The sequence below is a fragment of the Coenobita brevimanus genome, chromosome 62, assembly GCF_032717465.1.
Source record: "Coenobita brevimanus isolate Jiangsu-jjx chromosome 62, ASM3271746v2, whole genome shotgun sequence".
Lineage (NCBI taxonomy): Eukaryota > Metazoa > Arthropoda > Malacostraca > Decapoda > Coenobitidae > Coenobita > Coenobita brevimanus.
In genome coordinates, this window is record NC_137015.1 from 38,497,225 (window position 1) to 38,517,263 (window position 20,039).

At 40.0% G+C, this 20,039-nt stretch overlaps 1 protein-coding gene across 1 annotated transcript in view; it reads left to right on the forward strand.

The window, feature by feature from the left end:
• LOC145404069 (nonsense-mediated mRNA decay factor SMG8) overlaps window positions 1-19,809 on the forward strand; it is a 35,471-nt gene extending 15,662 nt beyond the window's left edge. The window contains exons 10-19 of the mRNA XM_080275671.1: window positions 2,019-2,119; window positions 2,523-2,615; window positions 2,911-3,051; window positions 3,576-3,766; window positions 4,549-4,751; window positions 11,226-11,456; window positions 11,762-11,905; window positions 12,791-12,946; window positions 17,996-18,176; window positions 19,494-19,809. Of these exons, the coding sequence (XP_080131797.1) occupies window positions 2,019-2,119; window positions 2,523-2,615; window positions 2,911-3,051; window positions 3,576-3,766; window positions 4,549-4,751; window positions 11,226-11,456; window positions 11,762-11,905; window positions 12,791-12,946; window positions 17,996-18,176; window positions 19,494-19,809 (1,757 nt within the window). The remainder of the gene's footprint in view (window positions 1-2,018; window positions 2,120-2,522; window positions 2,616-2,910; window positions 3,052-3,575; window positions 3,767-4,548; window positions 4,752-11,225; window positions 11,457-11,761; window positions 11,906-12,790; window positions 12,947-17,995; window positions 18,177-19,493) is intronic.
• The last annotated feature ends 230 nt before the right edge of the window (window positions 19,810-20,039 follow it).

The following is a 20,039-nucleotide window of genomic DNA, read 5'->3' on the forward strand; positions in this document are numbered from 1 at the left end:
GCGCTGTTCTCGCTCTCGTTCATGAGCATCTTTCTCACGTTCTTGCTCGTAATTAAACCGTGAGAGGACGTAACTCTGTATTTTCTCTGGGTCAGTGAGACCCATATCTTTGGCTTCCTGTACATAAGCACTGGCTGCCATGATGCTAATTTATTAAGCAAACGAGACTGAGCACTGACTGCTTCGCAAACGAATGCTAATAATACAAATAAAGAATACAGACTCAAGCTAGTGGTGACCAGTCTTATCTAATTAACTGGCAAAGAATAAATAAAAAATGTAAATGACTGGGAAGACTCAATAATAAACACAATGGGTACGCCGACTTCCCAGGAGCGAATAAAATCGTCTGGCGTTACCAAAAATAAACTAGAGTTAAGTACTCTATTAATTAATAAAGCAAAAACTCACTTGCTAAATTAACGGTAAACACCAGTAAACTTGTGCCTATAAACTTTAATGATAAATACCTAAATATGAATGAGTGAGCACTATCTCGTGAATAGCTTTAGGGTTAGGAGTTAATATCCTGGCGAGGTCGCCAATTGTCACGGGGTTTTTATAGTATCACGGTAATTTTGAAATAAATGCTTAAATATTATTTAAATTGATAATAATATTCAATAATATTGAAGAGCAGAGACAATGATTGTCTTGCTACATCAAGCAACGATTACTTTACGCTGACTTGCTACGATTCTCTAAGATCGAGAATTTATAAACTTTCTCAACAGTACACAGCAGAGACTAATTACTCACAATTGCTGAATTACTGTACTGTTAGCCTCTGGAGAAAGTTACTTCACCCCTGACAATAAATAACTAATACTAATAATAATATCAGGTTCTTGCTGATGCATTAACTGGCACAACGTATTTTAAGTTAATACAACAAGACTGGTCTAAGTACCAGTTATGAAAGCAAACGTTTATGCCAGCTAGGAGCTATATGGAAAATAAGCTTAATTTGGATTAAATGAAACGAGATTTTACTTTACATTGAGCTCATGAAAGGAACTGTTAAATTTATTAATCACAAAAAATAAATTTAACGTTACAATTCAGATCAAATTAATGAGACGCACTCACTCACTCACTCACACAAAAGCTAAATACTTACGCCTAGGAAAAACACCTTAACTAAGCTCTTAAAACTAGGATTATACAAAAGGAAATACCGGTCGATGAATGCTATGTATCACCCGGGGGGTGGGAGGACTGGATTAACTGTGAAGTGGAGTTTGGGTACTAGCTGACCTCTCGCACTGCTGCACAGGTCCTGTCTCCGTCACAGCAAACACTAGACTGAATAAGTCGTGGGAACAAAAGGGGAAGCAGTAGGCCGCATTTTTAACAGTCAAGTGCAAGCAGGGGCAAACAATAAAGAAAACAATAGTATCGCTCAGTACAGCACTTAGTGACGTGCATAAAATCGGTCACTTTTGAAAACAGTGACGAATGTTTTGAAAAGTGTACCCCGAAATGGAGGGAGAAACGGTTAGCTGAGCGATACGCAGTGAGTTTTCCACTAATAGTTCGTGGCTTCTCACAAAAGGGAAATGTCGCGAATTGATTCGTGACAAATATAAACAGAGGTAAATGTGCAAAGAAAGTGGAAAGCAGAGTGGTTTAGGGAAGAAGATGGCTGCTGTTGTGGTGGCCATGATACTAAACAGGTCTGGGTGTGGAGGCTGCAAGAGGACTGCATGAAGGTGTGGTGTGTTAATGTTCACACATGGATGGGTGTAAGATTTTCATATGAGTATGAAAAGTCAAGAGTAAGAGAAGTGGAAATGGGATATTTGAGGAATCTGTATGGTGTGCAAAGGGTGGATAGGAAAAGAAACTGAAATATGTGAAAGCCATTGAAGTAAGGCTGACATATGAAAGCACCTATAAAGCCTTTCATATTAAATAAACTAATAGTTTTTTGTTTCTATACATGAACAAATCACAAATTCCATACTACATTACTGCTAACAACATTTACTTACTAATAGTTATTTCTTACTCCCCAGAACATAGTTTCAGTATATTTTTACAACAACACATCGACCAGGCACTAGGGAAAGGATTTGATGATAATGTTGGTCGACATTCTGGGCCTGTCTTCTTCCAGGTACTGTGTAGTTTGTAAGTTCTCTCTCTCTCTCTCTCTCTCTGCATATATATATATATATATATATATATATATATATATATATATATATATATATATATATAAACACATCTGTCTTTCTGTCTATCTATCTATCAATCTATTTACACATACAGTATCTGTCTGTCTCTCTGTCTGTTATCTATATGCATAAAATGTTGAAAAATATTCTCCAGTGACTTATCACTTACGTGTATGCCTGCTATTTTTGTTAATGCAGCATAAAGAAGGAACTTCTTGCAACATATGAAATAGGCTACAGTCTCCATTCAGACAAAATTTGTTTTATAAAAAAATGCAAACAGTGATCACCTAGGGAAGAATACTTTTATGATCAAGTGTACTCTTTCTTTCTCCTCATCAGGTACCTCGAGCCAGCATATGGTTTGAGGCAGTCAATCGAGTTTACAAGTTCTTCATGGTTGCACCATCAGAAAAGGACACGAAAGCTAAACAAGTAAGCAAATGAATATTGATTCATTTATAATGCTTCCGGTTACAATACTGTCATGTCACAGGATTTGAGAATTCTTCACCACCTGATATTTCTTTTCTTTGGTGAAGAATACCTGCCAACTCTCATTACAAGTTGGAGATATACAGTATTTGAAAATATAATTTATTCTGAAAGTCAGTAGGGATAATTGGGGGATTAAATGTGGACTTAATACCAAACCATTGTCAAATAAGTTACTTATAAAAATGTGTTACTGAACATGGCTAATTCACTAACAGCATATTTCACTTTTCAGGTATTGGGTAGTTTAAAGAGCCTAGTTGAGACTGAGGTGAGGTTTAGTGATGCACGGTGTGCCAAGGTTCTGCCCCTGGCAATAGCAGCATACAAAGATGGTCTCCCTCCACACTACACTCACCTTCACCACCAGCACAAGGTTGGAACAGCCAGGAAATTGAGTACCTTCCTAAATTCTAGTGAACACATCTCAGAAAAGTTCAGTAATCCAAGACAAGCATTAGTCCAGTTAAGACAACAGTTATGTTTGATTACTTTTAAAACTCTTCAAGCAAAATGAGGGAGATATCTGATGTCCTGACTGTACAAGGTTATGTGTTCATGAACAATGAAGAATCTACTGTAAATGCATCTCATAAATGACTACTGTACTGCCATGTCAGAATTAAACATTCACTGGCTTCTCAGTCCACAAGGTTCATGTCCTTGTGACCATGAGGCTGCACCTACAACAACAACAACAGTTACGTCAGTGTGCAGTATTTTAGTGTTATTTGGCTCATCAGTCAAATAAATACATACTGCAATAAAAGGAGTGAACTGTACTTATTTACTATTACAGTATAATACAGACATTGCCAGTGCAACTATGAATGCAGTTTTGTTTAAAATTTATTTTCATTTTATATTTTTATTTTTTTTATTTTTTTTTCCCCCTTGTAGCTTGAGGTTGCTCTGGGGGTACTGAGTGGTCAAGCACGTGGCCCAATGTATGACCATTATGTTGGTCAACTGGAAGAGGCATGTGAGCGCATCTGGACCGATGGGCGGCAAGGCTGTGAGACTCTTTCACTCACTGGCAACACATGCACACACCCCCGCCACACCACCTCGCATGACAGTGATGAGGACAGGTTAGAGTTGAGCAGAGCAGGGTAGGATAAGGTAGGGCAGGATAGGACTAGACAGAATATAATATAATAAGGCAAAACAAAAGATTGGAGGGCAGGAAGAGCTAGGATACGATCAGAAAAATACTGTTCAGAGTGGTTTCAGCAATCTGGAACCACACTGTAAATTTTTGTGGAAATCAATCCCAGTTCAGTCCTGGTTGTGTACTGTACACCCTGTAGGCTAATTCTGGTAAAATTACTTGTTGTAATTCAGTCTGGTATGGTACTTCCAATGAAACATGATTGTGTTCCAGTATTAAAAATGGGAAAGGGAGATATAGAAGTGATAATAATAACTGGGAAACTCTGGTAATGGCTCCCAATTTTATTTAGGTCCTGTTGACAATTCCAGTAGATTTCACTGTAATAAGATGGTCCAGTTCTAGCTCTCAGGATAAAGCAAGGCAGGACAAGACAGAGCAGGGAAGTACAGGACAGGATGAAATAAGGGATTACAAAACAAGCCATGATAAGGAAAGGCATGCTAGTGTAAAGCAAGGCAAGCCAAGGTAAGGCCAGCCAGAACCTGAAGGTACATGACAATTCAGAAAGCAACGCAAAGTAAGGGAAGGGATGAAAAAGGTGGAGAGGATAAGGTATAAGACACCTTCCTCGTGAAAGTAGTTACATGAAGAATTTTCTCAACTTATGTAAACCTAGATGTGTAATTTGAAATGATAAATATAATTTAAATCCCATAAAAATGAGAACATATCACTCATTAACTTACCCATTGCCTCCAGGTCTCTGCCCATAATGTCACACAGCTCTGGAGTGACATATGTAAGTGGCTGCAACTGTGGCCACCGTCAGGGTCAGCGCGAGGACCCGTTCAGTGCTCGGGCAGCCAATGAGACCTTCTACCATCACCTGGCCGAGACTTGCTGCTCCCGCCTTGACTCCATCTCCTTCCCCACCTTCAAACCCAGTGTCTCTAATGCCACAGGTACCTGTAAAAGGGAGTACAGGAAAATAATTAAAAACTAACAAGACAAAAATACAACAACCAACTCACACTGCACTATTAAATCTGTTGAACATTTGACATACCTTTGCAAATTTTCACAGCATCCTTCATCTGCAGAATGAAAATTGCAAAATAACACAGATAGGAAGAAGTGAAGGAATAGAATGAGTACAAGGATTAGATCATTTATATCCTCTGAAACTCATATTATGGTAAACATTAAACACAATATCAGTGCTACAGCTCATCCGAAAATATCCAGAGTATCACTAATGGCAGTGACATCTGGATCAGATGAATGATATTCCACATGCACTTCAGGTTAAGGTTCTGGTTTTCAGTTTTCATTTAATAAACTGAGTGACAAGTCAAATGGTTTCCTGTACACCAGGAAACCATTTACTATGCTGGGTGGTAACCATGTAACCAGATTTTGGCACCTGGTGGTTTAGTGAGTAATTATGGCACTCAATGACAAAAAAGAAAGGGCAACTAAACAGTGATAAGGGTGCTTGGTGCTGTGGCTGAGGGCTGTGTTTACTCCGTTTAGGTATGTCTTTCTAATTTTGCTTATCTGTCTAACCAGAAGTCCACCTTAAAGGAGTTTTAAAGTACTGGACAGTATAGACAGCATTTTTTTTTTTTTTTTTTTTTTTTTTAAATCAAGGAAACAAGTACCAGGTTCCTTAATACGATTTCACTCGTCATGTATCATCAAAGCAGATGATTAGCTAATTGTAGTTGAAGTAGAAGGAGGGCAAGAAGATATAAATCACTTATGACATCATGCACTTCACTTGCCTATTTGAGTGAGATTTATATATTGTGAATGGGGTGTACCGTACATTTATCATATACCATTACTCATAATGAATATATTATCTGGTGTGATACGGGCATAATATGGTTTGGTATTTGATTGAGCTTGTGTTTCTTAATAGTTCTAAAGCTTTGTATGATTCATAAATGAAGAAGAGAAGTAAGGATGTTTAGATAATTTTGCTGCTGTAATATGATTTTAAGAAAGTTATTAATTTACAAAAGCAGTTAAGAGAGAGAGAGAGAGAGATTCTTACCTAATTGTATCTTTACAGGAATGAGTCAAGCTCGTACTGTCCCGTGTATTAAACCATTTTTATCATACATGTCATATCCTTAAATTTGTGAATAGTTTGGCACACACTACTTCATTCAGTAGTGCATTCCATTGATCAATTGCCCTATTTGGGAAACTGAATTTCCTTACATCTTAATCGTCTCTCTTCTTATGCATTTTTTTGCATTGTCCTCTTGCTGATGCTTCCCCATAGGTTATATATTCATTTATGTCTGTTTTCTCTTTCCCTGAGATGCATTTATAGAGCATAATCATGTCTCCTCTTTTCCTTCTCCTGCAGTGTTGGTAGATTCAGTTTTTCTAGTCTTTTTTTTTGTAGCTTAGATCCCTTAACCTTGGTACCCATCTTGTAGCTGTGCTTTGTACTTTTTCAGTCTTGTCTTTGTGTTTTTTGAGGTGAGGATTCCAGACTACTGATGCATACACCAGCATTGGTCCGATGAATGATGCTATTATCTTTCTCAGCATGTCTTCATTTATGAATGTGAATGCTATTCTAATATTAGCAAGGAATCTATATATGTTACGTACCTTCTCGCTGATGTGGTCATCTGGAGATAAGTCTGTTATTGATAATTACTCCTAGGTCCTTCTCCCTTTCAGGTATGTGTAGGATTGATCTTCCAGTCTTATAATCCCAGTCTGATCTTTTTTCATTTTTACCAAATTTAATTACATGACCCATGTCGACGTTAAATTCCATTTGCCATTTATTGTTCCACTCATTAAGCTTGTTTAATTCCACTTGCAGCTCTTTGCAAGAATCTGTTAGTAATTTTCCTTTGAATTTTTGCATCATCTGCAAATTGCAAATGTATTTATATAGCTTCTATTTCCAGTGTTACTATGTCATTTATATATATTAAAAACATAATTGGTGCCAGCACTGAGTCCTGTGGCATTCCGCTGGTCACTTCCCTCCATGATGAGTAATTTCCCCCATATTATTATTCTCATTTTCATTTCTCTGAGAAAATCCTGCATCCAACAATACAGATTGCCTTGGATACCTCCTTGATGGTACAGTTTCCATAAAAGTCTTTGGTGCAGTACTCTGTCAAATGTTTTCTTAAAATCTGAAGCGATACTGTCCACCCATCTTTCTCTTTTTCTGTAATGTTTTTGTAACTTTGTCATAGTAGCTTAATAGATTAGTAACACATGATATTCCCTTTCTAAAAGTGAACTCCCTCTCTGTTATCATACTGTGTTCTTCTAGATGTTTTACCTAAACTTTTCTTATCAACTTTTCTAGTATCTTACAACATTGATCAGTGATACTGATCAGTAGTTGAGTGAATTTTGTCTAATCCCTTTCTGGAATAGGGGAACAATGTTTGCATTCTTCCAAATATCAGGTAGTTTTCCTTGACCTAAGGATTCCTTGAATTTTAAATACAATGGTCTGCTTAACTCTTCTGCACATTCATGTTGCACCCAACCTGAAATTCCATCAGGACCATTTTGCTTTTACTTTGTCTAATTTACATAACTCTCCCTGTACTTCTTTTTCTGATAACTAACATCTGGTAATACGTGTGGGCATGCATGTTCCATGTGACCTCTCTGAAAATTTCATTCATTTGTAAAAACTGATTGGAAATTTTAATTTAGTGCTTCACAAGTATCATTCTCTTGTGTATAGATGATCTCATCCGTAATGGACTGTATTTTATCTATAACCTTGCTTCAGATGTAGCTGTAAAAAAGCTTAGGTTGATCACTACATTTATTTATAATGTCTTCTACAAACTCTCTGAGCCTCCCTTCTTATCTCCGTATAATAATTTCTTGCCTTGTTATATGCCCTCTCACTATTGTGTTTTCTGTATCTATTCCACAGCAAGTCTCTTTTTTCTTTTGATTTTTTACACTCTGTATTAAGCCATTTCTTTATTTTCATTTCTGTTGCTTTGTGCTGTGGGATGTAATTTTGGACTACTGTTCATAAAGATCACAGAATTTTTTATATATAATATTTAAATCTTGTCTTCTAAGTTCCTTTTCCCAATCTGTTTCTGAGAAGTACCTCTTCAGGTCATGATAGTTGGCCTTTTTGTAATTTATACTTTTTTTTGTGACTCTCATTACTGGTAATGTCTTATGCAGTCATGAAGTTACAATTTAATACTGCATGGTCGATTTTGCCGAATAGGGGGTGATGCATTATGTTGTCATTTTCGTTTTTTGCCAGGTAAATATAAGATCTAGTACTGATGGGTCATCAAGTCCTCTTTTTCTAGTGTTTTCCTTTACACGCTGGGTTAGGAAAAACTCCTGCACAAGACTTAGGAGCTTTTGATCCCAATTGCTTTCATGGCTTTTTACATCTAGAGTATTTCAATTTATATTTGTATTGAAGCCTCCAATTAATTCTTTCAGATTTCTCTTCCATTCTATGTAATAATGTTCTTAAACTTTGAATTGTACTTTCTGCCAGGTCTTCATATTTGCTTCTTTCCCAAGTGTTTATTTTGGGTGGCACGTATAAATTTGCCTTGATTAATTTTTCTTCAGATGTGTTAATATCCAATGCAATCAGTTCTGCTTGTGAGGGTATATTTAGTTTTATTTCTTTGACTTGTAGATTTTTCTTTGTTAAGATTATAATTCCTCCTTCCTTTCTTAACTTTCTGTCTCTTCTCCATATATTGTATTCCTCTAAATTTAGGGTATTGTTTGATATCTTAGGGGTTAATTTTGCTTCAGTTAGGCAAATAATGTGTGGTTCCATTTCTTTGATGTAGTTTTTTCTCTCATAATTTAGACACCATTGCATCTACATTTCAGTACATTAACCTAACCATCTTGTTTACATACTTGCCATAACTTGAGTCTCCTACCTTCTTCCTTTTTGTTCCCTGTTGGTTATGTACGGTACCACTTTTGTACCTGCAATCCAATTACTTTGTAAAGAAGAATACTCTTCTCTTCCTCGGATCTTTCCTCGTTCTTTGTTTTTGCCTCCTCCCTTTTCTCTTTTAGTATTCCTAATTCCTCTTGAGTTCGGCATCTTTTTAGCCAAACGTTTTTAAATTCCTTTTTTTCCATGAGTTTGCATTTTTTAGTATTGCCTCCACTGTTCACACTCAGGAAGGTTACTTTTAGGGGGCCTTGACTTATTTCTCTCATAATTTCCCTAGCCTTTTGTGTTCCTTATGTCTATGACAGATTTCCTTTGATACTTCCTTCAATATGCTCATTATATTTTGCCATCTTCCTTGTGTCTCAATTTTTTTTTTTTTTTTCTTCTTCTTCTTCCTCCTCTATACCAGTGATTAGATGTGTTGATATCTGCTGAATCTTTGACCATTTTTTTTTTTTTTTCACTTCCAAAATGCTTTTTTCTTCGACACTTGTTTCTAAGTCTTTCCTTACTTTCACCATTTCAGCATACGTAGTTTTCTTATCTTTATAACTTTGCATCGCTTCATTCACCAGGGTTATCTTCTCTTCAGTATCACTATTTTGGTCTATCAGATTACATTACTTGCTTGCCTAATTTTCTCTTATCATTTCTGAACTCCATCCTAATACTCTCATGGTTGAGAACTGTACCATCATCCACTCATTTGATGTAGTGCTGCCTATTTCTTCCTTAGCCTTTATCATTCTTTTTCTGTGCATGTCCTCCTCTCTTCCTATTTCTCAGCTTTCCTGTCACTTCTTATCGCTTTTTGTTCCTTTACAGGTGGCTTTACATTGAATGACAAGCCAAATGGTTTCCTGTAAGCCAAGAAACCATTTACAACGCTGGGTGGTAACCATATAACCAAAGCATACGTGCTCCCTACGTGTCAAAAAAGTGGGTTGGTGGAGGGTTAGTGCCCCTCCCCGTAAAACAAATAACTCAAAGTCAAATGGCCACCCCTTATGGGATTGTGGCATCTGGCAATAGATAGATAGATAGACAGTTGGATTAAGCCGGTGAAGGTTTATATCCAAGGGGTGGCTGGGGTTTATTGCTCACATAATGCCACTTAGGGATGAGTGTGGCTGGTCACTCTCATCAGGACCAACTTGCCCAATCCCGGGCTCCTACGCTCCTTATGGGGCAACGTAGGATTGAATGATAATGATAATGATAGGGAAAAAAAAATATTTATAATAAAAAAGTCCCATATACAGTACAGTATATAGCATCCTAAAAGATGTAGCCAAAGCCAGGCAACCATAGTACAGTAAATCCTCGTTTTTCACGGCTTGGATGTTCTGCCAAAACCTTGCGATGCGTGAAACGTCGAATTGTGAAGTTAAGAATCAGTGGGAAAAATAGAGGAGCATTCCGGTGGGACATGTACCTACCCTATCAGAGAGTACTATAACACCAAACAGGCCCTACCCATAATTAAATGAAGAGTGTTTACTAGTGCTAAAACAGCATAACACAATAAACATGTACCTGAAAAGACATTAAAACTGTTATAAAGAGCTGCAACACCAAAAATCTTTACTAGAAATAAAGTGAAGACTGGCTTGACTGGCAAGTGAAGGTGTGTTGAAGGTGGATGGGCTAGTTCCTGGTGTCACTAACAAAGGAAAAGCTGCCACTTTTCACCAGATTATTTAATTTTCGACATCAGAGTCAGTTAACTAGACCCCGGTCATTTTATGTGCCCTCTTTGTCACTAAAAGGAAGGGAGAAATTATAACAACATTATTTTACTTACTGCTACAAGGAAGAAAGGCTGTAATATAGTCAAATAGAATAAAAAATTGGTGGGCTGTGTCGACCATCTCTGTATTGGGACGGTTATTATTCTTTCCTTCCTTAAATATCGAGAAGCATTAATTTACATCCATTTCAGGTATCTGTCCATCAAAACAAAAATAAATAGTGTTATGAGAAACATGTAACGATTCTTTGTTAAGAAATAGTAGCACGACACGGCCAAAGATCGTACGTAACGATCACAAACAATAACAAACTCACATGTGTCTACTGCCCAGCTGGACCTGCTGTGTATTCACGACACGGCTGAAGATCGTATGTTACGATCATAAACAATAACAAACTCACGTGTGTCTACTGCCCCGCTGGACCTGCTATATAAAGATCATGGAAAACTGTTGCATGGAAAAATGGACAATGCCTAGACTGAGTATTTGTACGCATTGTCTGCTGAGTGTCGGCTGCCAGCTGGGAGCATCGAATTGTGGGGAAATTCATGAATTGTGAGGCAACTTCGAGACTTTTTTCCTGCACGAAAAACAAGGTGTCAATGTAAAATGCATACAAATATGAGGACTTACTGTATAATTTTAGAGTAGGTGCTTGGCCTATTCCCTTAGTGGCATTACATGACCAGATATAAATGAAACAATCTTTATTTCAGCTGCGCAAGTAGAAAGTGGGGGTGATGATGTGGAGCCAGTGGGTGGTGAGAGTGAGCCGGGCACCCCACACCACAATAACACCCCAGGCCTGACAGGGCTGAGTGGGGGCGTCCCACCACCCCGCCACATGACCCCACCCCACCGCATGACACCCAGCGACACCACTGCACACACAGGATCACAGCTTGTCATTACCCTCACGGATGACGACTCCAAGAACACTGCCAGAGGTTTGGATGGTGTAACATAACTGGACTGTGTTTTGATTAATCTTTTCATTACATACTGCCACTCCAAACATAACATCTCTGAAGTATGCTGTAAATATAGAAAAAAAAAAAAAATGCTGTAACTTAGGGATGTATAGTTCACTTCTATCATGCAGTAAAGCAAAAATCTTTATTTTCTTTCTTAAACTTGATAACTGCTCCTATAAGCCTGTTTAATTTGTCATTATGTTATTACCAAAATTAAGTAATAAATGAGATGAATCTTTTGCGCTGGCATATCTTTCACGATTAAAACCTCTTCTCAGAACGTGGAGTGATCAGACAAGCTTCAACCACGGAGTACCTTCCTGGGATGCTGCACTCCGCCTCCCCTCCTGGCCTGCTGCCTCAGTGGTCTTCATGGTCCCTGGTTTGCCTTGGACCTTCTTCACTATACTCACATAATGCTGGTAAATAATGTCACAGGTATTTATGAGAGCACCCAGAATGGCAGATGACAGTTTTATTCCAAATTTCAGCAGCAACTGTCACCACCCTCAGTGGACAAGTAGACATTGTTGTTGTTTCTGTTGGCCTCAGGCTCATCAGGATGTAAAACCAGTGTACTGCAGGAAATTAGTCTGGCAATCCTCTTTCATTATGATTATGTTGAAAGATTGTCTCTATTGTGAGTGAAGTGCTTGAGGTGATTTTGTGTTATGAGAGGCTGCCTTAAAGTGATGGCATACCGCACTGGATTGTCTGTGAGTTGTATTGTATTTTAATTCTGATGCAGAATTTATTTTCTAAAGGTAGCAAGCTTCATTTAGCCCCCTGACTGCAAATTACTTATGTTGCATTATGTTTAGGCTACTGTCAGACCATTTTATTACACTCAAGAGGTGCACATGATCAAAAAAGTATCTTTACACAGGTGATCAATGGTTTTACAAACAACTTTATTTCATGTTAGCATTCTCTTGCAAGGGCAAATAGTTCTGAATTACTGTACAGTTATTTCACATGTTGTTTAAACTTTGTGCGGCATAAGGTGTTGTTAATAACAGCAGGCATACAGATAAATGAGAAGTGATTGGAGAATTCTTTCAGATAATCTGTTCAGTGTTTCAAAAACGTAAAGATAGAAAAGTGTACCAAAGATACCCGGTACTGTACTTTTTTTTTTTTTTATCATGTGTACGTATGGTATCCAAAATGTTAAAAGCTGTCGTGATTAATGTTTTGCCAAATAATTACGAATTCCAGATTTAATTCCGGATTATGACAACCCATTTTATATAGCTGAAAGACTCTCATCGCAGATAAGTGTTAAGGTGGAATAATTAATCTTCCAGGGATATGTGAACAACCAGGATTCCTGCCCGGTACGAATTTCCTGCTGCCATGGGATGTGACAGTGAAGGTGCAGGACCGAGAGAAGTGGCCAGCTATTGCTGACACACTGGGCAAGAAGGCACTGATGTTGAAAAATAAAAAGAACAGAGGAGGAGGCAAGTTGTCATGTGTTATCTCTGTTATATCAGAGTGATGCTCATAAAACAGGAGCCAACCACTGTTACTGTCAGATTCATCCATCAATGGCTTTGTATCTGTAACAGTCTATATGAGGTTCACTGCAAGACTGGATCTTCTCACAGGAAGCCATAGCCAGAATTAACCCTTCCCATGCTGACAAAGGATAAACAGGAAGGAGGCACCTGTAGTGAAAGTGATGCATATAATATTTAGTGTTGTACATATTGGGATGCCTTCTATAGCGAGTTGAGGAGAGTGGTGGCTGAACAGGGAGCTGTAGACAGAGGCGTTAATGAACAGTACAGAGCCCTCAAGAACAATTTCTTGAGAGTTACTGATGTAACATGCGGCTGGACAAGAGGACCACCAAGACATAAAGTAACTTGGTGGTGGGATGAGGGTGTAGAAGCTGCAATTAAGGAGAAAAGAAGGCTTTTCCGGGAATGGAAGAAGGGTGGTAGCAAAGAGGAATATTTGGCTGCCAAGCGTAGGGCTAGGAGAGAGGTATACAGGGCAAAGTCTGAGTCACAGAGACAATTACTTGATAACCTAAATCATGGGGAAAGGAAAAATATATATGAGTGTGTTGTCCCAGATGATTGGCTGAAGAGTGTAATTGTAAATGTGTATAAAGGGAAGGGTGATGCCCTGGAAAGAGGGAATTATAGAGGTATAAAGCTTTTAGATCAGATAATGAAGGTAATGGAGAGAGTTTTAGAAGGTATGATTAGAGAAAGAGTGAATATTGATGAGATGCAGTTTGGGTTTATGCCAGGTAGGGGGACCACTGATGCCATATTCATTGTTCGACAGCTTCAGGAAAAATATATTGGTAGGAGAAGGGATCTTTATTTTGTTTTTGTTGATTTGGAAAAGGCCTTTGACAGAGTCCCTAGAGAGGTGGTGAAGTGGGCAATGAGAAAGCTTGGCTTGGAGGAGTGGCTGGTTAGGGTGGTTATGGCCATGTATGTGGGTGCTCACACCCAGGTGAGAGTGAATGGAGATTTGAGTGATGAGTTTTCCGTGAATGTTGGTGTGCATCAGGGGTCAGTCTTGAGTCCCATGTTGTTTATCATGGTACTTGAAGCCCTTTCACGTGACTTTAGAAACGGACTCCCGTGGGAGTTGTTGTATGCTGATGATTTGGTGTTGATTGCAGAGAATGAAAGGGAGGCGGAGGAAAGGTTTAGGAAGTGGAGAGATGGTATGGGGCAAAAGGGTTTAAGGGTAAATGCAGATAAAACAAAAGTGATGATATCTAGGGTTGGTGGCGGTACTGTCAAAGACGAGGAGAGTGGCCATGTGCAGTTTGCCACAAGGGCGTGGGAAGTAATTCCATCTTGTGCGGTGTGTGTGATAAATGGGTGCATAAGAGATGTAGTGGTATCAGAGGTAGACTGCGAGATAATGCTGATTTTATGTGTACGGCGTGCCGAGGTGAGCAGGTGGAGATCGTCAGACGTGAAAGAATTGAACTTGCTGGTGAATCTCTTGAGTGTGTGGAAGAGTTTTGTTATTTAGGAGACATGTTGTGTGCTGGAGGTGGGGCTGGAGCTAGCTCTGTGGCTAGGGTGAGAAGTGGTTGGAAGAAGTTCAGGAGCTCTCTTGCCTCTCCTGACATTGAGGGGGCTCTCCCTACGTGCTAGGGGTCTTTGTATGCAGCGTGTGTTAGGAGTGTAATGCTGTATGGCAGTGAGACCTGGGCAGTGAAGGAGGAAGACATTCGCCGGCTCAGACGTACAGAAATGACAATGATTAGGTGGATGTGCAGTGCGTCCCTGCGTCCAAGGCCTGGAGGGGCTGGGTTTACAATGGAAGAGTTGAGAGGTAGGATGGGACTGGAGTGTATTGGTGTTGTGATGAGGAGAGGTAGATTGAGGTGGTTTGGACATGTGGAGAGGATGGGGGATGATAGTTGGGTGAGGAAGGTGAGAAGTGTTAATATTGGGGGTGGGGTTATGAGGGGTAGACCGAGAAAGACATGGGACGAGGTCATTAAGTGTGACCTTAGGGTTAAGGGACTGAACAGGGAGGCTGCAATGGATCGTGCAGCATGGAGAGCCGCCATTAGGTGACCAAGGCCGACACATGCAAGCATGTTGGAGCCTTTAAAAACGAAAAAAAACTGGCAGGTCAGGTGAAGAGGGATAATCGGGATATCATAGGTGAGCAGTGTGTGAAGAATGATGAAGGAAGGGTAGTGGTGAACAGTGAGGATATTAAAGATGCATGGAGAGAGCATTATAACCGGTTGTTGAATGAGGAGTTTGACTGGGACAGGGAAGGTTTGGAGCCAGCAGATCCAGTGTCTGGCCCTTGGCCTTTGATTGATACTGCTACTGTGAGTGAGGCAATAGGCAGGATGAGGGTGGGGAAGGCAGCAGGTGTGTCTGGATTGACTGCCGAAATGTTGAAGGCCTCAGGCGATATAGGGGTGAGTTTAGTCACTGACCTGATAAATAGGATTATTTATGAGTGTGTTGTCCCAGATGATTGGCTGAAGAGTGTAATTGTAAATGTGTATAAAGGGAAGGGTGATGCCCTGGAAAGAGGGAATTATAGAGGTATAAAGCTTTTAGATCAGATAATGAAGGTAATGGAGAGAGTTTTAGAAGGTATGATTAGAGAAAGGGTGAATATTGATGAGATGCAGTTTGGGTTTATGCCAGGTAGGGGGACCACTGATGCCATATTCATTGTTCGACAGCTTCAGGAAAAATATATTGGTAGGAGAAGGGATCTTTATTTTGTTTTTGTTGATTTGGAAAAGGCCTTTGACAGAGTCCCTAGAGAGGTGGTGAAGTGGGCAATGAGAAAGCTTGGCTTGGAGGAGTGGCTGGTTAGGGTGGTTATGGCCATGTATGTGGGTGCTCACACCCAGGTGAGAGTGAATGGAGATTTGAGTGATGAGTTTTCCGTGAATGCTGGTGTGCATCAGGGGTCAGTCTTGAGTCCCATGTTGTTTATCATGGTACTTGAAGCCCTTTCACGTGACTTTAGAAACGGACTCCCGTGGGAGTTGTTGTATGCTGATGATTTGGTGTTGATTGCAGAGAATGAAAGGGAGGCGGAGGAAAGGTTTAGGAAGTGGAGAGATGGTATGGGGCAAAAGGGTTTAAGGGTAAATGCAGATAAAACAAAAGTGATGATATCTAGGGTTGGTGGCGGTACTGTCAAAGACGAGGGAGAGTGGCCATGTGCAGTTTGCCACAAGGGCGTGGGAAGTAATTCCATCTTGTGCGGTGTGTGTGATAAATGGGTGCATAAGAGATGTAGTGGTATCAGAGGTAGACTGCGAGATAATGCTGATTTTATGTGTACGGCGTGCCGAGGTGAGCAGGTGGAGATCGTCAGACGTGAAAGAATTGAACTTGCTGGTGAATCTCTTGAGTGTGTGGAAGAGTTTTGTTATTTAGGAGACATGTTGTGTGCTGGAGGTGGGGCTGGAGCTAGCTCTGTGGCTAGGGTGAGAAGTGGTTGGAAGAAGTTCGGGGAGCTCTTGCCTCTCCTGACATTGAGGGGGCTCTCCCTACGTGCTAAGGGGTCTTTGTATGCAGCATGTGTTAGGAGTGTAATGCTGTATGGCAGTGAGACCTGGGCAGTGAAGGAGGAAGACATTCGCCGGCTCAGACGTACAGAAATGACAATGATTAGGTGGATGTGCAGTGCGTCCCTGCGTCCAAGGCCTGGAGGGGCTGGGTTTACAATGGAAGAGTTGAGAGGTAGGATGGGACTGGAGTGTGTTGGTGTTGTGATGAGGAGAGGTAGATTGAGGTGGTTTGGACATGTGGAGAGGATGGGGGATGATAGTTGGGTGAGGAGGGTGAGAAGTGTTAATATTGGGGGTGGGGTTGTGAGGGGTAGACCGAGAAAGACATGGGACGAGGTCATTAAGTGTGACCTTAGGGTTAAGGGACTGAACAGGGAGGCTGCAATGGATCGTGCAGCATGGAGAGCCGCCATTAGGTGACCAAGGCCGACACATGCAAGCATGTTGGAGCCTTTAAAAACGAAATATTGGCTATGTGCATGTCTGTCGAGAACCTGTATAGTTACTATCACATTAATCCAATTTCTCATTATTTTCAGGGGATGGGTATGATTTTGAATGAAGATGAAGATGATGATGATGATGATGATAAAGTCAAAGACAGCAGTTGTGGTAGGCTGTTCATGATTACCATAAACTTTTAATACTGATTTAAATGATAATGGTAACACCCAGTCTTTTGTTATCCCTTTGGGGGCCTCAGAGGACCTGCAGTTAGGGTACTGTAGTCCAGATTTCAGGTCATTTAAGTAAAAGACTACAATCTGTCCCGACAGCATTTATATGATGGAACAACCTGATCAGTTAAGCTATAGGAGACTACCCGACATCTCTGAAAACGTTTTAAAAATAGTAAACCTCTCACCACTTCTTAGGTGTTAACTTATGGAATGATATCTCATTTAAGCTCTAATTATAGTGCAGTATTACATAACTTGTGCAGAGGAGGTTGTGTTGTAAATTGGTATGAACACTTGGACTGGGGATGGATGTTCTGTTTTTGTGTATGAAAACTTCATCCTGTGGATGGTGGATGTGAAAAAAAATATATATATATATTCCCATGACCCTCTCCCCTCCCTTATCTACTCTCCCATCTTGTTCCAGAATTTATAGACATGTAGAGACACCTGGTAGTCTAATGGTAAAGCACTTAAACTAGGAATGAAGGCCATGCCTCAGCTCACTGGTTCAAACCCCCAAGAGGTGACTGAAGGTTTTCAGTCATAAAATACTGCTTGGGAGGTAGTTTGTCTCCTGCCCTAACAATGGGCCCTCTGTACTCTGAAATCCTTTGTTTATTGTTGCCTTTTCAGTGGACATGCTGTTGATAGTTTGTTGACTCCCCCCCCCCCCATCTATAGTGGCAAAATGGACAAGGGTGTTGAACTTTTCTTTTTTCTTTTTTCAAAATCTCGTAAATCAGTTACGGTAAAACAAATTTACAGTAACTGGGAATTTATTTTCATTTCAGACGGTGCAGAATTCACTGTGAAGATCTTCCTTGGCGTGGAGTATGAGTGTGTGCGAGGCCATCGATTCATGATGGCTGGACCTGACCGCACTCTAAAGGCCTCACCCTCGGGTCTAGTGAAGGACAATGCCTCCAGGGTAGCCAATCAGGACATGCCTCTCTACTTCCCATGTCCCTGCAGGTGAGGTGTTATAGCCCTTGTATGTCAATTGTGTTTTCCATTTAGTTTAAGTGTTGAAAGTGAGTAGTGAGATATGGGTTTATGATGCTGTTGATTTTGATGATTGTGACTACATAGTATCCTGTAACTGAAAGACAATGTAACCTAATCTTAAAATATGGGTCCTTAAGTTTGTTTCATGTTTTTTTTTTTCTTTTTCTGCATTTACGCAAGCAAATTACCAGCAGTTCACAGTAGTTCATGAATTATGACTAGTATTGGCATAGCAAATATCAGTCATGCACATTTAATCCCACCCCTGTCATAAGCATTGGCAGAAAATTGTCACACACATTTTGAGTACATAAATTATTTTACTTATACAGGTACCTACAAATTTGCTCAAGAAATTTTCCTCTTTCAAGCAACCATTTGTAACCCCTTTGTCTTTCCCACCCCCACCCCACCACCCTCAGACAGTTTTAATCAGTATCAGAGATGTTTTTAAACTGAAGGGTTTAGATACAGCCTTCACTGACACGTTCACTATAAGAGGCCTTCTTTAAGCTGAATTGTCTGGAGGCAGCACAAATAAGCAAAAACAAACCACCTTATTGAAAGGGTTAGTATAACAACCGGACCTTGACATCACAGTGCACTAGTAATATGAATGAGGTGCTTAGTTTCTTAACTTAAAAAGTTCAATAAGCCATACAGTATATTGTATCAACACTCAAAAGGGTATATTAACACTCTCCCATCTTAACATTTTGAAACAGTGGACGAACCACTTGACAATAATCTCATCACTTATTTATGTGTAGGCCTGCAAGTTATTAGGCTATTACAATAGCACCACATACAGCGTGAAGGGTATACAGCATGTGACAGACTGTCATTAAGAACTGTTTTGTCTTGGGCAGAAAATGTGAATAGTAGCAGCACTCACTGTGGAATCACTGATCACCTCTGTAAAGATAATTTTTTTATTGTGTGTATTCCCCATTGTTTTAAAGTTGCGGATGTGGTAATTTACATCACAAAAGCACTACCGGTAAGTATGGTTACCAGGGTTGAACAGTTATGTAAGGGAGTTAAAATACAATTCTGTAATAGGTACTGTGTACAGTATTTTGTAGATTTTACCAAAAAAAGAACTCGATAATTCAGTAATTGATTCTCAGAAAATTTTAATCTGAAAGTTTGTAACTCAGAAGTCTATAATTAGGGGAGAAATTGTATTTTGTGCTGACAAATTTCTTCTAAAACTATCACTCTAACTCAGCTGACAACAACAACATCCAAGCCTCCAGTGACTCTAACCATATCTCCTGACAGTCGTGGTGGTGCGGGAGTCAGTGGCCAGCTGATTAGAGTTCATGTGGTCACACCCAAAGCCCCAGTCAACGTCACTCTCAACCCACAAGTCCAGCCTGGTCCTGACCCCTGCCCTCGGTACCTGCCCCAACCTGCTCCCTCCCCACCCATAAAACTCTCACCCTCAGCTTACTGGGTCCTCCGTCTCCCATACGTATATGTTGGTGACCAGGGACCTCATTACCCACCCGACCCTAGACATCCAGCCCCTCCAGCATTTGCCAGGTTGTTGAAGGGGTGTTACGGGATCACACAGCTATCAGTTGATCGCCTCTGAGATTAGAGAGGCAAAGCAATACAGGAAACAAGATATTGAACCATGCTGTCAATCCTAGCTTCGTTGCACAAAGTTATTTACAGTAGAGAGGAAAGATGTCATACATGTGAGTAAGATATAATGGGTTGATGGTGAAAACCCTGCTGTCCAACCCTGCTTAACTCTCAAAGTTAATATAATGAAAAGATGTCTGAGTGTGAGTAAGATACAATGGGTTGATGATGGAACAA